This window comes from Pituophis catenifer, unplaced genomic scaffold (assembly GCF_029215685.1).
Source record: "Pituophis catenifer annectens isolate HBS135680 unplaced genomic scaffold, rPitCat1.0.hap2 SCAF_1, whole genome shotgun sequence".
Classification (NCBI taxonomy): domain Eukaryota; kingdom Metazoa; phylum Chordata; class Lepidosauria; order Squamata; family Colubridae; genus Pituophis; species Pituophis catenifer.
This window is the reverse complement of record NW_027256881.1, coordinates 59347448-59364787: the sequence shown is the minus strand read 5'-3', so window position 1 is coordinate 59364787 and position 17340 is coordinate 59347448. Positions and strand designations below refer to the sequence as shown.

Sequence of the window (17340 nt, the reverse complement as noted above, 5' to 3'; positions counted from 1 at the left end):
AACAGGTCTTTTCATTGTGCAGACAACATATGAAACAATGGTTTGTGAATTTGGTCACCCTACTTGACAGTAGGGACAGTGATGTCATGTACATTATGATATTTCCAATTATATGTGATATATTGCCCAATTTGCACATTTGCACATTTGTGCCACATATATGGTACAAATACATACACAACACATACACATTATATATGTATCATATATAATTGTACCATATATATGGTACATGTGGTACAATTGTACCAGATGCCAATTGGACAGATGGAATTTGACAACTGCAAACAAACCAAGTGTCTCCCAGTGTCACCACTCCCAAACCTGATAGTGATTTCCAACAGCAAAAAGAAAGAAAAAAACAAGAAGAAAGTTTCCTTCTTACAGTGAATGCTATTGTAAGTTGACTAAACTACCTATAATTTCAGACTTCTTCCAATTTCATAAATAAAAAATACAGTAAAATAAGAAATAATGCCTCCATTATGGCTGATATGCACATATTTTTCTTTGATGTATTTGTGGTGTCTGGAAGAATGGGTACCCTGAAGAGCCAGAAGGACAGACGGAGGGAGGGAGCTGAAGGGATGGAGAACACTTTCCATAATGTAAACCCTTTATTTCAGTTCTGAAAGATTGTATTTTTTTGAAGTCCTGATTTTACTGCATGTTGTCCAGCAACAAGCATTTCCAGTATTAAAAATTCATATCTCTTTTATATTAAAAAAAAACCACTCTGAATCTTATAGCACAAAATCCAATATCCTTGAATGCTATAAAATCCAACATCACAGAAAACCCAGCGCTGGGTGCTAAGAAATAAAGCAAATAGAATGCCAGGGGCTTATGGTGATATGTGAGCAACAGTGCCTCCCAAGAGCCTGATGATGAGAAATGTACTAAAAACAAGTGCCAAGGACTAGAAACAATAACAATAATCAAGTACCCAAATCATAATGGAAGGTATGCTTAAATAAAGGCATTGAAGGAGACCTAAAGGGTGGAACTTTTGGAAAGTGGGGAAGGCAGTTAATGGTTTCTGGTCCTAATATATCCTGCCACCTATATGCACAATACCATGTCTGCTGCTGGTGCCCTTGCATTGTTGGTTATAGTCAGTGGTGAAATTCACATTTTTTACTATTGCTGGTTCTATGGGCGTAGCTTGGTGTGGCTTGGTGGGTGTGGCTTGGTGGGCATGGCAGGGGAAGGATACTGCAAAATCCCCATTCCCCCCCACACTCCTGGAGGAAGGATATCGCAAAATCTCCATTCCCACCCCACTCTGGGGCCAGCCAGAGGTGGTATTTGACAGTTCTCCGAACTACTCAAAATTTCCGCTACTGGTTCTCCAGAACCTGTCAGAACCTGCTGGATTTCACCCCTGGTTATAGTACAACAATGTTAATAGATTATGTACCATTATGTGGTGTTGACACATAGGTAGATTTTTTTCTGTGACAATGACCCTAACCTGCTCCTTAAAATCAGCTAATACTACAACTGCTGGAAACAAGTGTCTATGGAGATTCTCATTCATCCAGGTCATAGTTCTCCCAAAGGTGCTTTTCCAAAAGGCAACTGGACTTTTCTTTGATTTTTTCCCCCTTGAAAATGAAAAATTGAAGAAGTTTCTTGGGTAAGAAATGAAACGTTTTCAAGGAAAAAAAAGTCCAGTTGCCTTTTGGGAAAGCACTTTGCTGGAAATAAGGTTCTTTTCTTCCTCGGGCACTTCTGAGTGGAGACGCGCACTTAGGCAAACCTGCCCCTCCTGCCCTATAGTTAGGGATTGCAGATGCTGACTCTGTCTCCTGGCCAACTCTATTTGATACAATTGATGAAGAGAAAAAACTTGTGGGGTATAAATCTGTTGTGACCTAGGCTTCCTGAGTCATTAAAACACACAAGTAGTCCCAAAAACCTCTTTTATTGCAACAGCTGTGAATTACGTTCATTCACAGCTGAGTCCCAATTAGTTGCAAAAAGTCCTTCGGGAGAAGTCCTTTGGGATAATCACCAACCTTTATCTCCCTTGGCACTCTGCCAAAGATCTACTTGGCAAAGCCACAGGGATTCCAGAATCAAACAGAGATGCCAACTGGGAACAGAATTAACAACGTTGCTTTCTTGCAAAGTGCCCATGTGCCTTTGCTCCTCTTTTAAGCTTTATGGGAGGGACCAATCATCTCCAGGCCTTACTCCCAAGTCGTCCCTTTAGCTTTAACTGTTCTTGCCTTCTGGTAGCTCTGCGCATGCACGCAGTAGGAACAGGCTCCTTCTGTTCCTCTGCCTCTCTGCTGTCCGACTTTGGAGGCTCCCGAGTCCACGCATCACTCCCAGATAGCCCTGGCCCCATTTCTGCCTCTGACGCAGAGCCCTCGTCCGAGCCTTCCCCAGACTCCAGGACTCACTGTCCGACTCAGCTGCCAGCTCCTCAGGCTGCTGGCAGACCACAATTAAATCCTAGATTGGGAATTGTTTGCAACAGCTTGCCAGCTTTATTGATTTGGGATGTGGCAGGGATCATTACCTTGCAAGGGCTAAGCATTTCAAAACTGCTGCCCTTGTAACTTTTGGCAGTACTTGATTCAGTTGCTACAATTCATCAAATCGCCTCCTTACTGTCACTCAGAAATGGTGAAGGAGAAGGTGGGAAATGGAAAAAGCACAGCTGAGAGGAAAAAGTTGCAGAAGAGGGAACATCCATGCCTGGGTTTACAATAGCAGGTGTGTAACAAAGAATAAGGATAACTATAACTATATAGAAGTGAATTTATGGTGAGGGTTCCTATAGGGTGAGTACTCCAGGTTGTGCTTCTGAGTGTGTTTCATGAGGTTTTGTATGTGAGTGCATGTGCAAAAGGGGAATGGAAATTATATCTGGTGGAAAGGATGAAAATATAGCATTCACTGCAAATTCTGCAAGGTTTGCATTTATGGCCTTATTATGATTTAAAATGTTACATGGGTACCTTAGAGAAAGAAGGGGGAGATTCAGTTGTAAGGAAATTCAAATATTTGGTTAGGTTATAGGCGTTTGTTACCCAGTTTATGGTAGAGTCAAAATGAGTGTCTGGACATTCCCTGAAACCACTTTCTATAGATTTCTCTCCTCTTCCTTTTTAGCCTTTCAGTAACCAATATTTGAGTTTTTACTCAATTAGGTTTTCTGGAACAGCAATAATAACAATAATGTATATTATTTATAAATGTCCCTTGGACCTGGCACTGTACTATAATTAAACCAAAAAGATTAACTACAATAAAAATTATTTATAAAACAAAAAAACCCCAAAAGATTAAACCCTTCCTGCAGGCTTAAACTCAAAGAACATAGCATACCTCAGGGAAGCTGTATCTTTGGATATAAGCATTTATTTGCCAAAAAGTAGCTTCATAGGCATATAATTTAAAGAAATGGCTGCTATATGTTGTTTGTAGAAATGTTCCTTGTATTATTTATTATTTGTTTAATAAATTTATCTGTGATTTCATCATATAATGGTCCTCTGATAAGAAATATTCACTGAACCAGCTCAATAGATCAAGTATACAGATCAATGTTGCATGAAAAAGTAGGGGATGATAGAAGAAAATGTGGTTTTTCTCTCTCTAGGATCTGTTCCTGTTTCCATATAATTACTGTTTTTGTCTAATAGAAAGATGAGGCTTTCCTCCCCCTGCCAAATAATTACCTGTGAATATTGTGTGTACGTGTGCGTGAGTCTTCTTAAATTTACTGGAAAGAACAGATGCCGCTGTGAGAACAAAAGAATGGGTGGGATGTGCAAATGTTGCTGCTGTGAGACATGGATAATGTTCAAAATTAGAGCTGGAGTTGTTTGCCTGCTGGATTTTAAATATTTATTATCTATCCTGCATTGCTTCACTCTTTTCTTTCCATCCCTGTCCAGTTGCCTCCTCTTCTTCTCCTCACTTCCTCTCCTTCCCTTATAGTTTCTCCCTTCATTTCCCTTCATCTCCCTTCATTTCTCCTTCTTCATCATATTCCTGATTTGGATGGAACAAGAGAGGCAGAGTTTGTGCTTATCGGTCTTTATTCATTTCTTTGGGTGTGTAAGAGAGGACATTGTTGGTAATTGTAGACAGGGGGTCAATTAGTTTTATTAATTTTACAGGAAATTAATTTGAAGCAGTAGCTCTTACATCAATTAATATTTATTTTTCGTTCCAGCTCTGACCTTTTAAGAAGTGTGATTTCAAGACACATGGGTACGAATTTCTGAGGTTTCTATACACACAGAGATTAGTCACATGCACATATTTATTGAGGAACTGGAAATTTCTAGGGTTGATTTTGGCTATTGACAAACTGGAAACCTGTCTGGATTCACTCTTCTTCCCCACCCTATCTTCTCTTTCTTTGGGTGGTTTGTTCTACACTCAGGGTCATATTCCTTTTTGGTTAATAACATATGAATAATTGTTCTAACTATCAGGAAATTTCTCCTTATTAACTGAAGTTATTGAAACCTCCAGTTAGGTCCTGCTGTATCTCTATGATTACTCACTTTTCAAAAACAAATCCAACAACTGAATTAAAGAATTTGAGCAGGAAAAAAAAAATAAACACAAGAATTATGTTTGCATTTTCTGTTCATCCAAATGCAATTTAACCATTATCTAGAACATGTAAAGAATTCAAATCATACTGTCTTTCCTTTGACTCATCAGCATGTGCTTGCATTAAATTCTGAGATTCATTTTACACATCCTGCATGGGGCCATTTTCAGCAGACTACCAATAAAGTCAATGTTTTTGTCAGTTTCTACAAAATGACATGTCTGCTTTCTACATTAATAGGATGTTATATAGTATGCTAATATTAAATAGATTCCTACTACAGGATCACATGTGAAGCTAGAAGGTAGCTGACACCAGAGTTGAGTTCCAGACAAAGCTGAATTTTACTTTATCTTCCGTGGCCAGCTGCATTCCTCATTCACTCCAGTTACTCAGTGTTAACTCTCTTGCCTTCTCAAGCTGCTTCCTTTATCTGCCTCATGTATTAATTGCTTAATTAATTAAAACATTTCTATCTCACCCTCAATTGTTTGAAGACAATGGGAGCCTCCAATAGCTAAAACAATAATAAAGAAAACATTAAGGGCAATCAATAACCAAAAGAACAAAAACAATAAAGCTATAGTAAATAGCAAAATCACCTATAAGATGCATACACATCAATAAAGATTAGAAACATGAGTCGTGGTGATGCAGTGATTAGAGTACAATACTACAGGCTACTTCTGCTGACAGATGGCTGCCTGCAATTTGGGAGTTCAAATCTCACCAGGCTCAAGGTTGACTCAGCATTCCATCCTTCCGAGGTCGGTAAAATGAGGACCCAGATTGTTGGGGCCAATATGCTGATTCTGTAAACTGCTTAGAGAGGGATGTAAAGCACTGTGAAGCAGTATATAAGTTTAAGTGCTATTGATATATGGATCAATTTTAGCCTGCTTGAAATGTTATGAACTCTGTGCTGAATTGCCATGCCAGAAAGATCCCTTTCCTAATCAACACCACAAATAATTTCTCTTAAGAAACCATCAGGTTCTTGAAGAATCAAACAACTGAGGGTGTCAGGACCAACCGAAGATTGTCCAATGTCTGCCATGAAGAAAAACAGAGAACTCCTTCTCCTGTGATCATGTGGAAGCTGATGGAAATGAATATTACTCTATTGTCCATTCTCTTGAGGGCAGGAAGCAGGGATGAAATGCTACCGGTTTGCACTGGTTCGGGTTAACCAGTACTGATAAAAGCTACCAGTTCGGGCAAACCGGTAGTAAAAAAAACCTATTGGTTCATCCATAACAATCAGCTGTGATTATATTATATTATTTTATATTATTTTATATTATATTATATTATATTATATTATATTATATTATATTATATTATATTATATTATATAGATTTATATTCTCTAGAAAGCAGGAAATCTTGCTTTCTAGTGATTCTAAATCGTGTGGCACAGCTGTTCCCCCCTCACTCTTCTACTTACCTTAGAAAAGGCTTCTTTTTCTGTATGAAGCGTGTGTTTGGTACGCTTTGTGCATGCATGCATGCAGCGTGTGTTTGGTATGCACTGGGCATGCATGTGCAGCGTGCTATTAGCATCCACTGAGCATGTGTGCGCTCAGCATGCATTTGGCGTGCAGCGCACATTTGGTGCGCAGCACGCATGCAAGGGCAGCGAACCGATGGCAATCCGTGGAGGATTTCACCACTGGCAGGAAGCAATTGTTGATGGCCAGGTTAGGCAGCCCTGTGCTCATCCCTGTTTTCCAATATTAACCAATTGCTTCACCCAGTAGCCATCACTTCTTTCTACTTTCAGGCTCAAAAAGAGAAAACCAGGCCTTTGAATTGTGCCCTGAACGAGAGGGGCAGTAGGGATATTTCAGCAGGCAGGTGTAATCAGACAGAATTATTGCAATCAAAGTCATACGGAATATCAGCAATCAAAATGCCCTTCAGAGGTTGGTTTGCTCAGGTTTATTACCAATTTCCTTTGGGTTCAATAAATAATTGGCTTGTATTAGTGACAAAAACACAGTATGGGTTCTAAGTGGCTGAAAGGGGTCCATCTTTATTTATTTATTTATTTTATTAATTTAATTTATATATCGCCCTTCTCCCAAAGGGACTCAGGGCGGTGTACAGCCAGCATAAAACACAGAAATATAAAATTTAAAAACAATTTAAAAAATATTAAATAGTTTGGCCCATATCTAATTAAAATAAAACTACCCGATTTAGACATTTAAAATTAAGAATTGACAATTAAAAAATTTAAAAAATTAGGCCAGCCTGACTTGTTGAAATAAAAGCATCTTGAGGGCCAGGTGGAAGGTGCGTAAGTCAGGAATCCTCCGCATCTCGGGGGGCAATTCATTCCAGAGGGCAGGAGCCCCCACAGAGAAGGCTCTCCCCCTGGGGGTTGCCAGCCGACATTGCTTGGCCGACGGCACCCGGAGGAGCCCCTCTCTGTGGGAGCGAATTGGCCGGTGAGAGGCTATTGGTAGCAGCAGGCGGTCTTGTAAATACCCAGGTCCTAAGCCATGGAGCGCTCTGAAGGTGGTAACCAATACCTTGAATTGCACCCGGAGGACCACTGGGAGCCAGTGTAGCTCACGCAGGAGAGGTGTTACATGGGAGCGCCATAACGCTCCCATAACCACCCACGTGGCCGCATTCTGGGCCAGTTGGAGCCTCCGGGTGCTCTTCAAGGGGAGCCCCATGTAGTAGCATTACAGTGGTCCAGGCGGGAAGTGACGAGGGCATGAGTGACCGTGCGTAGAGAGACCCGATCCAGAAAGGGATGCAACTGGCGGATCAGGCGAACCTGATAAAAAGCCCCCCTGGCCACGGCCGTCACATGTTCTAAGGTTGGAGACTGGACGATCTTTGATTCTTGATGAATGTATCTTTTCTTTTATGTACACCGAGAGCATATGCAACAAGACAAATTCCTTGTGTGTCCAATCACACTTGGCCAATAAAGAATTCTATTCTATTCTATCTTTGGTTTTGGGGGACATTTCAAGTCCTCTGTGGAATACAAATCAAGAGGAAGCCAACTATAATTCAGATACAACAAGAAAAACATGGAAAAGATAAAGAAAGAAAAGAAAGAAAGAAAGAAAGAAAGAAAGAAAGAGAAAGAAATGTGTGCATTTTTGTGTATATGCCCAAGCATGAGAGAGTCAGAAAGCCCAGCAGCTAAATAAATCAGAAGAAATGTGAATGGCCTCCAGAGAGCTCTTCCTGAACCCACAGCCTACTCAGCTGAGAGATATTCAACATCACCCTACTCTATTAGTTACTGAATATTTTATACTCTGGCTACATTCGCTCCATTTGTATTCTGCGTCTCTCTTTCGTCATATGCATTATAAACGAGCAGTGTCTGGAAACTCTCTCTGGGAAGATTTGCCTGGATGGCTATGGATATTTTATAGTCAAATTGTGGAGAGCAAACTAGCTTTCTGAGTTGTGCTGTGAAAATCAGGAAAGGAAAAAAAAAGGTCATAAACTGGTTATTAAAAAAATAAATACATGTCAGACTGTACAGCGTTCTCCTTCCATTGTGCAATGAGATTCAGCGACCCAGTGATGGGGAGTGGTGATATGCACAATGATAAATCTGAGAAAAGGACATTGTGATTTGCCAGGCTGGGTTGTGAAGCCACTGGCAAAAGAATTCAAAAGAGTTGAGCAAACCAGCCCCGTTTCATTTTATCTTTGTTACAAACCTGCAGCCAAAATCACATTTCATGAATGAGAAAGATGTCTTTTTAGACTGGAGTAAGCAACTGCTACCTCCAGATGTTTTGGATTACATCAGTGCTTATGGGATTTATAGCTCAACAAAATCCCGTAAGCGCTGGGGTGTCTAGCCCATTTTCAGAACTGGTATTTTTTTTTCTCTTAAAACAGAGAATTTACATGTACTAGTTCAAAGAGTTACTGGATGATAAGAAACATGATACTCAGAATTAGTATGAATTATGTTTATCTCATGATAATTGAAGCCATCACTTGAGCGGTGAAACTGCTATAAAAATTCTTTTGTACTTATCACCTCAGCCAATTGCTGAACAAGAGGGAAGCCGAGAAGTGATCACAGCAAACAATCACCAGTTTGGGCACACTCACTCAGTGTGTATACCTTAGATTTAGTCCCAATGTGCTCAAAAGTTAAAGAAAAATAATTAGAAACAGAAACAAAAGTGATGTCAGAACTAACAGAGGGGAGGCAGGCAGGCGGGCTTAAATATTGGGATTTTTAACCATTTATTTCCTCTTCCTTTGGTATGTGCCACAGCAGGTTGCAAAACCTAGCCAATCTTGATTAATCCCCAAAAATAAACCATTTGGATGGAAGGCCACCAGAAGACCCTGGACTGTGGACTAGATTAGGAAGTAGAAAAACAAACATCTAAGAAAGGCAATGGCAAAAATGCTTCTCTGTGGCTGCCAAGAAAACTACACTGAAATATCCAAGTAACGAGACTCAAGGAAGATTTAAACTGAAGACTCTCAGGGACATCTCAAAACATCATAACAAAACAATGCAACACCTTGTGCAAATTTAAGATATTCTTGGAATTGCTCGTGGGAATTGTAGAAATGTCTAAAGCTTCAGCTAGTGGAAGAACTAGCCGTGTTCCGGAGAGGTTTGGAAGATGATGAAAACAGTACAGGTGGAATTGGATGGGTGAAAAGATACATCAATGTTTTTCTGGTTTTCTTAGTTATCATACTCAAAATGAAATATATTATTACACTGAAATAGTCCAAAAATAATGTCCATTTCATTGCACCAATACCAGAACCACTAAGTAATACTTGAATCAGGGAAGTGGTGATGATAGTTAAGATATTCCACTAATCCAGAGGTCATCAATTTTTATTTTTGGACTAATAGCCATGACTCTTCTATCCAGTTGGCCTTACAGGAACTTAATAGTTGAGGGCTGTTTTTTGGATAATTGGGACGGTTTGTAGAACAGGGTGGAAATGGGAGTGGTTCACTTCCCAAAAGTCCTGTGTTCCCTTCCTAGCCTAATTTTCTGCTCTTAAAACTTAAAAATGGCCATTTCACCACCAAATTACAGTGGCAGTACCCCAAAGTGCTTTGCAAGATCCCAAAAAGTCTGGGGTAAAAAAAAATATATACACACAGCCTCCAGATTACCCAGCATTGTCATATTTTTAAAGAGATTATATTCCCATATATAAGACATCCTAAATTTGTTTAAAGAAAATTTTAAAGAGCTGTTCTTGGTATCTTTCTATATTTCCAGTACTCACTTGAAATAAAAGTTCTTTCTGAGATTAACGAAAGACGGTTACCTAATGGTAAAATTTAACAATTAACGAACAAGTGTCCCAAATTTACCAGACAGGAGGAAAATAAAACAATTCTGCCTCAGGCCTGTGTCAGACATCTTAAAGGCATTCATGAACTAATGTGGAACAAGATTTCTGCCTGCCATGCCTGGCTAGCTCTCAATGAGGCAGACATGGGTATTCATATTTCAAAGAATTATAGTGTTAATACAGAGATTCCCCTTTATTTGTATGTAAGGGAAAAAAAGCACAGAAAACTAACTTCTACTTGGTGATATCTCATGCGCTTAGATAGAAGATGATGTACATCAACTGTGTTTACCAATCTTGTTTATCAATAGGTAGACATACTACTTACTGGGCCCTGATTTCTCAGTCCAGCAGGTGATTAATAACTTAGTGGCTTTTGAAAGAATGCATTTATTATTCAAATTAATGAAATTATAATCAAGAGGTGACAAATTAGCAATTGCTCCTTGACTGAATATGGAAACTCATTAGGCACTTTTGTGGCATTTACCCATGTACAGCTCCATCTTAACAATCAGAGACAGGAGGTGAAGAGGGAGGGAGAAAGATATCCTTTGAAATGACTTTGGCTTGTAAAACAAATCCTTATTTGCATATGATTTTTGCCATTTTCTGGGTCTTGTTTACTCCCTTTAAAGCACAGTGGTCATCAGAAAAATCCCTACTGTTATCCGGATTGTCCTGACTAAGAGTCTATTTGCACTCTCTCCAAACTAAACCCCAAATAGCCTAATAAGCAATTACTGTCTCCTATCCTATCCTATCCTATCCTATCCTATCCTATCCTATCCTATCCTATCCTATCCTATCCTATCCAATCCAATCCAATCCAATCCAATCCAATCCAATCCAATCCAATCCAATATAATGTTTCAATTAATATAAGAAAATATCTTCTTAGGAGGATTCTTATAGAAGCTGGAATCAGAAAAGCAAAAATGATGAAGCTGTACCACAGATTTGGGAAGCAGAGGACACAGAAAATTAAGTTGGCTCTAACCATGCCTCTAACAATCATACACATGTAAAAACTCTGCCAATCTTTGTAAGTCTGAAAACACCAAAATCAAGTTTCTACCATTTATGGTACAGAAATAAATTTATCTGAAAAATAGCGAGGATGTTCTTCTAAAGCTACCTTCCGAATCTCATATGATGTATCACAACCCCCAGAATGCTCAGCCAGTACAATGGGCACGGTTGGAGTTTTAATTCAACATCTGGCCGAGTATCACATAGATAAAGTTTATTCTAAAGGCTTAGAAACTGGACGCAATTTATACAGCTGCTCGTATTCGGTATCAGACTGACACAGCTATCTGTAATTTGTCTTTCCATTCAACATATTCCACCATTTCAGCTCTGCACTAGAGCTTGAAATGATGAAAAGCAGAGATGAAAGAAACATACACAAATCATGAGAGAGATGTAGATGTTCTCTTCAGGATTCAACTTTGGTGTTGCTTTCCAAATAGAAAAACACAAAGTATTATTTGCCTGAACACAACTCCAGGGCCAAGAAATAAAACAACAATCCAAATTGACAATCACCCCTGTAAAACAGATCTGGCATATCGTACACTTGAGAGCATTATTTCCCTGTAATTTGCAATGAATAGGCAATCCCTTTAAATCTCAGAGTGTTTTTTCTCCATCCCAATGAGCAGCAGTCCTTCAAGGTTACTTACCAATGTGCTTCCCGTACATGTGATAATAGAAGGAGACACAGAATCTAGCAGTCATGTTGTACATAGGGCTGATTAATCTAGCTTTGTCATCCTTCACTCGGGGTGCAGAGGCTTCAATGAACATGTAGTACCCTAGAGAGTAAGAAACCAAGAGTAGGAAAGGTAACCACATTGCCACAGTCCTTTTTCGTGTTAACAGTATTAAAAGTAGTATGAAAAAAAGCAAGAATCTGACTCAGCCCACAGCACTAAACTAGAATTTTGGGCCTCAGCTTCATCTTCTCTCTGAAAGTGACAGAACTTGGACTTAGGTTAATTTACTTATTTACCTATTTATATCTACCTTTTCTCCAGGATGTTTAGCTGGCTTATGTGGAATGTACTGATCCAAACCATTCAGTGAACTTTCATGGCAGAAGATGGATTTGAAATTGGGCCTCCACCAGTGGTGGGTTGCTCCCGGTTCTCACTGGTTCGGGAGAACTGGTAGTAGCGGCAGCAGGAGGCTCCGCCCACCTGCCTGGAAGTCATCAAATACGCTCTGTGCATGTGCAGAAGCTTCTGTGCATGGGTAGAAGTGGCGCACGTGCAAGCGAGCAAAGCGGTAGCAAAGGTAAGTAAAACCCATCACTGGCCTCCACATATTAGTTCCATTCTTCTAGCTCTTCGTTCTAATCCTACTATCCTCTCCCACCTCAATTATCTCAATATTTTTTCAGGCTGTTCTGGAAATGCTGATGTTTCTTGGGAGCATAGCTTTGCAACCAGTACTGTATGTTAATTTGTACTAGCCAAACTTCCATAGAAAGACTGTCACCCTTCCATAAATCTTGTCCTAAAATGCATGCATATTGGAGAATATGATTAAATGCTGATCATGCTGGAGAATCATTTAACCCAATATTCTGTGCCACACAAGAGCCGGCCTATTGCATTTAGGAAGTTTCACAAGCAAGGGAGAGAATCACTGTTCCTCTTCAAAAACTGTTTTTTAAGGAACATTCAAACAAGTGGAATATATTCAACATCATACTCTCCATTAGGAACAGAAGATAGTGATTTTTTTAAAAAAAAAAACTCTCATTTTCCAGGCCTAAATAATTGTTTGTCATTTCCACATCAGCAAAACACCATCCTTCTTTTTAAAAATGAGAATGAAAACCTGAGTACATTTTAATAGATGCATTTTTACCAGCAAAATTTTAATATGCCTCTTGCAGAATTCGCACATTTTAGGGTGCATTTTCCCTATTTTGGGGATTTCATAAATTGCAATCTCCCTCCATAAAAGTGTTTCTATTGATGCTTTGCTGTGTTTTGCTTTGATTGGGAAATGCAATTTAGATAGGCAGTTTCTACTTTCTCTTCAGTATCTATTCCTTGTTCACTCAGAACATAACAACAAGATCTTATGGAAGCTGTAACAAGATGAAGACAATTCATTTTAAGCCTGCTGAATTTTTCCTTGGTCATTTTGAACCTCTAATATCTTGCTCATTTCTGATGGGAATTCCTAGTATTTGAATATTCAAGTTTCTCTATAAAAAGTAAGAGACAGGAATAGAAGTGCTTATAAGTATTGTAATCACCATGAAACATAGAGAGAAAAGGGCTCTGGGTATGAGGTAAAGGGATAGGTTGACTAGCCTGAGCTTCCAAAATCAACTTTGCATCATCGCTTATATATCATAACCTTTTCTGAAAAGTTGCATGGAAAAGCTTGGAAAGGTTCTGGAGGCTTTATTGGACTCCTGCTCCAGAAGTCAGACAGACATTTTAGAATGTTTAAACTTGTTTTCCCTCTTGCTTCTTTCCTATGTGCATGCATCAATGAAACAAGGACATTTGGCAGCAGTAATTAGCCAGTAACAAGGCCTAATGTTCTCCTGATTCCTCTAAACAAAGCTGTGGGAGTTTTAATTGGTTATTTAATGTGAATAAGAATATGCAAATTATCTGCCTCATGTCTAATACAGATCAAGAGAATCTGTGTGCATGTGCATGCACATAAGTGTGTATACGAAGCTAAATTTTATATATTTTATTATATTTATATATTTTGTTATCGTACCTTAAGATGAAGCATAATATAGTAAATAGTGTAGCATCATATAGTAAGCAAATTGTTCTTAGAAAAAATCTGGAAAAATCCAGAGGCATTTTATCTTCTACAAATTCTCAATATTGCAAACAATGCAAATTAAAGATTAAAGATTTCAGGTAGGAAGAAGGAAGGGTCAAACAGTCTGGTGGGTGATGGGAAAAACTAAGAATTGAATTGAAAAGTTTCATTCTCAACAAAAATTGGTAAAGTTATTCCAGCTTCTAGCAAGGATTCAAGAGACAGAGATTTGACAGACATTTGGAGCTGTAGATTCAAAATAAGTAGAAAGATGGCAGATGGCCATTTGCATGAGACTGATGACAAATACCATTTTGTAAGTACTTATGAAATGGGGAATTCCTCTCTCCTTTGTTAGATATCAGAGAGAAGGCAGGAATAAGAAAAAACAAACTTTGAATCAGGAAACTGGTGGCCTACTCACCTTCAGGTGTTCCACTGAAATCCATGGTAGGGCCTGTGTTGGCAGTGCGCTTCGGATCATGGGTTAGACTGCTTTGACGAATCCAATCAAAGTTGTCTGTTGTGTCCTGAATATAACCACAGATCTTCTCATCTTCAAAGTGGCAGGTGTTACCTGTAGGCAGGTAAGGTGCCTAATAAGTAGATCATTCCAACATGATCTTGTCTGGTGGAGTATACAGGAGACAAAAAAATAACTTCCTTGTAATAATGATACTTCTACACTGAGAGAATAACACTAATTCATGGAACAAGTTGCATCTCCTATCCACAAACTGAAGCCAGCAAGAAGTCACAAAAGCTAAGTAACAGCCCTGCCTTTTTCTTCAGCTTTAAATAAATATGGGAGAGTGTAAAAATCTATACATTGAAAAATGTCCTGCCTGTTTATAGATGAGTTAACAAAGCACACTGTGATCATATTTGTGTGATGGATGGAGCTAGACAACATGTGGATTTGTTGTGATATTTTTTAACATTTCCCTAATGACTTTCCAAGCACTTCAAAATGCTGCTGCTGGCCATGCACAAAAATATTCTATTCAGTCTTCACCCACAAGGAATAAAAAAGCAAGGATAAGCATACACGCCTTGTTGCCAGCATCCTCACAGGTTTGGCTCCTCTGTAAATCTTCCAATAGTGAATCTATAAATGAACTTAGCAAACTAATTATAGATGTAAGGATGATCACGTTCATTCACTAACTTGTTTTCAATAGCTTTGGCTTCCTATAGCCAAGAATATTAATATATCTCTACAAACACTCCAGCTTTTTAGCAGCTCAGATTATGGGGAAGCACGCATACCTATGTTGGAGTCCAGCTCCTCAATGTTTGGTGCTACATAATCCAATTTTGAATATTCATTGACCTCTTGCTGTTTATGAATGGAATCGATCATAGAAGGGACTCAAAAGGGCTGGATAACATTACACAAAACTGGAGGGAAGTCGACATGTTGAGCAAAATCAAAAGATAAAAACAAACTGATAAAATTTGCGATCAGCTTTGGGATAATGTCAAACTCCATTGATATGAAGAAGAAAATCAGGATGTGAAGTGTAGCTGGAAGGAACAAATGAAGTTGGCCTTTATATCTTTTGCTGTAGTCCCAAGCTACTATTTCAAGTTCCTTATTTAGCTATTTTATAGACTATTAATTTGTAAATTAATCATATTATTTTACTGACAATTTCTGAACTTGGTTGGGATGTTGATTTACAGGCATTTGCATAACCACATTTAGCATACTAGCTACAGTCAGTATAATTTCACAATGATTACCCAGGCTCCTTTTATATCATATCTATGCTATTGCAACATATTTTATGGATGGTTATTTTTTGAAGCAATCCAGAATTTTAAATGTTACAAATGTGACAAATTAGCTGTTAATTGATGTAATAATGCCAATCTAATTTTTTAAAAAATCCTATGTTGCTAGCCAATTGTACTTATGATTTTATCTGTCTAAAGGGCTTCCTATTTTGTATGAACCTGTCATTCTGTTCTGTTCTGTTCTGAACCTGCCACGTTATTAAAGTCTGCAGAAGAAAGAGAATAACTTCTTACAGGCTTACTTTTCTGCTAAACCAGAAAAAGCTTTCTCCGATGACCCCAAAAATGTACCTTTAGAGCTGTGATTGGTTCCACTGACTCCCGAAAGTGTATTTTAAGAGTATTGTTTCAGCATTTTTCTTTTAAAAAGCTTTAATATATGGTATTGTTTTTTTCTGAATTCTCAGATAATACCTCCATAATTCTCAGGAAGTTGGCACAAAAATACCTCAAGAAATAAACCCAATGGTCTAAGGTGATGCCTAAGATATCATAATCTGAAAGGAAAATAACGGTTTGCAAATTTTTTTACATACGCTATACCCTATCAATCCAGGACTGGATGAAAAAAAATCTGACTTGATACTCAAACATAAGGTAGTGGAAAGAGATGGAAATTGTCCTTATATGGAGTGCATAAAGAAAGTTAATTCAATAAGAGAACAGCCCTGAATAAAAGGATCAGAGCCTTAAAAAAATATACAAAGCAAAACAATCAAATGCGAAGTCTTAAAAAAACAACAACAACGGGTACCATGATTGTAAGTGAGGTTAGTAATTTTTTTCCTGGTCTCAAGTAGTTTAATACTCATTGATGCTAGAGACCTAGGAAGTGGGGAGGAGGATGGCAGAATCTCTTTATTTAAACTGAATACCTGTGGAACAATGAAAAACTGGGGAGAAGGCAGGGGTGGGCTTCAAAAATTTTAGCAAGGGGTTCTCTGCCCCGTTGCTGGGTGGACATGGCCATGGTGGGCATGGCCTAGTCGGCCTCCTGCACCATGGTGGTGGTGAGGAGGCGTTTTTTCCCTCCCAGGGCTCCAGAGAATTTTCTCAAGCCTCCAGTAGGGTGGAAACGGCCTTCCCAGGCTCCAGAGGCCCTCTGGAGGCTGGAAATGGGTCCGAACTTCTGATAGGCTCGTTTTTCACCCTCCCAAAGTCTCCAGGTGTGCCCTGCACTTACCTGCATCCAAAACAGACTACATAAGGACTCCTGGGAGGGGAGGGGAGGGGTGGCCGGGGCCAGCCAGGAGTGGGATTTGGGGGTTCTCTGAACTGCATAAAATCTTAGCTAGAGGTTCTCCCAAACCCCTGCAAACCCCAGCAGCCCACCCCTGGAAGAAGGGCTTCTATGCATATCACATTTTCCTGCATTAGATTGTGTGTCTATGAGTTTCAAGACCTTTTCTTGGAATATTGAGCAGACACTTTTCCTCTTTCTCGGCCTGTTTTTGGCCTCCTTCATTTTATTCCACATCCATTTCTCTCAAGTTAGAACAAGGCTTAATTCTAAACTCAATAAAATGGGCATGCAGTGCGTGTTCATTCAGCTTGGCTCTGGGCTGGATGTGAAGGACCAGCTTAAAGTAATTTATCGATTAGAACTGAAGGGCAGCGACTGGTGAAACTCTGCTGACAACTTGCATTGGAAGACCTCATGAACACTCAGCTGGCTGGTGAAACTCCTGCCAGTGAAGTAAACACAGCAGCCAAAGGGAGCTTGGCTGGCCACTTAACCGCTAATTAACCCTGACTAAGTGCTCTCTACGCGGTCCATTCATTTCTAATTAGCATCCTAATCCAAATTAGCCACA

General features: G+C 39.2%; 1 protein-coding gene across 1 annotated transcript in view; it reads right to left on the bottom strand.

The window, feature by feature from the left end:
- The window catches only part of MDGA1 (MAM domain containing glycosylphosphatidylinositol anchor 1), a 307118-nt gene that overhangs the window by 31901 nt on the left and 257877 nt on the right, over positions 1–17340 (bottom strand). Inside the window, exons 13-14 of the mRNA XM_070949906.1 lie at positions 14151–14303; positions 11605–11736 (exon numbers count right to left, since the gene is read on the bottom strand). Coding sequence (XP_070806007.1) covers positions 11605–11736; positions 14151–14303 — 285 coding nt within the window. The remainder of the gene's footprint in view (positions 1–11604; positions 11737–14150; positions 14304–17340) is intronic.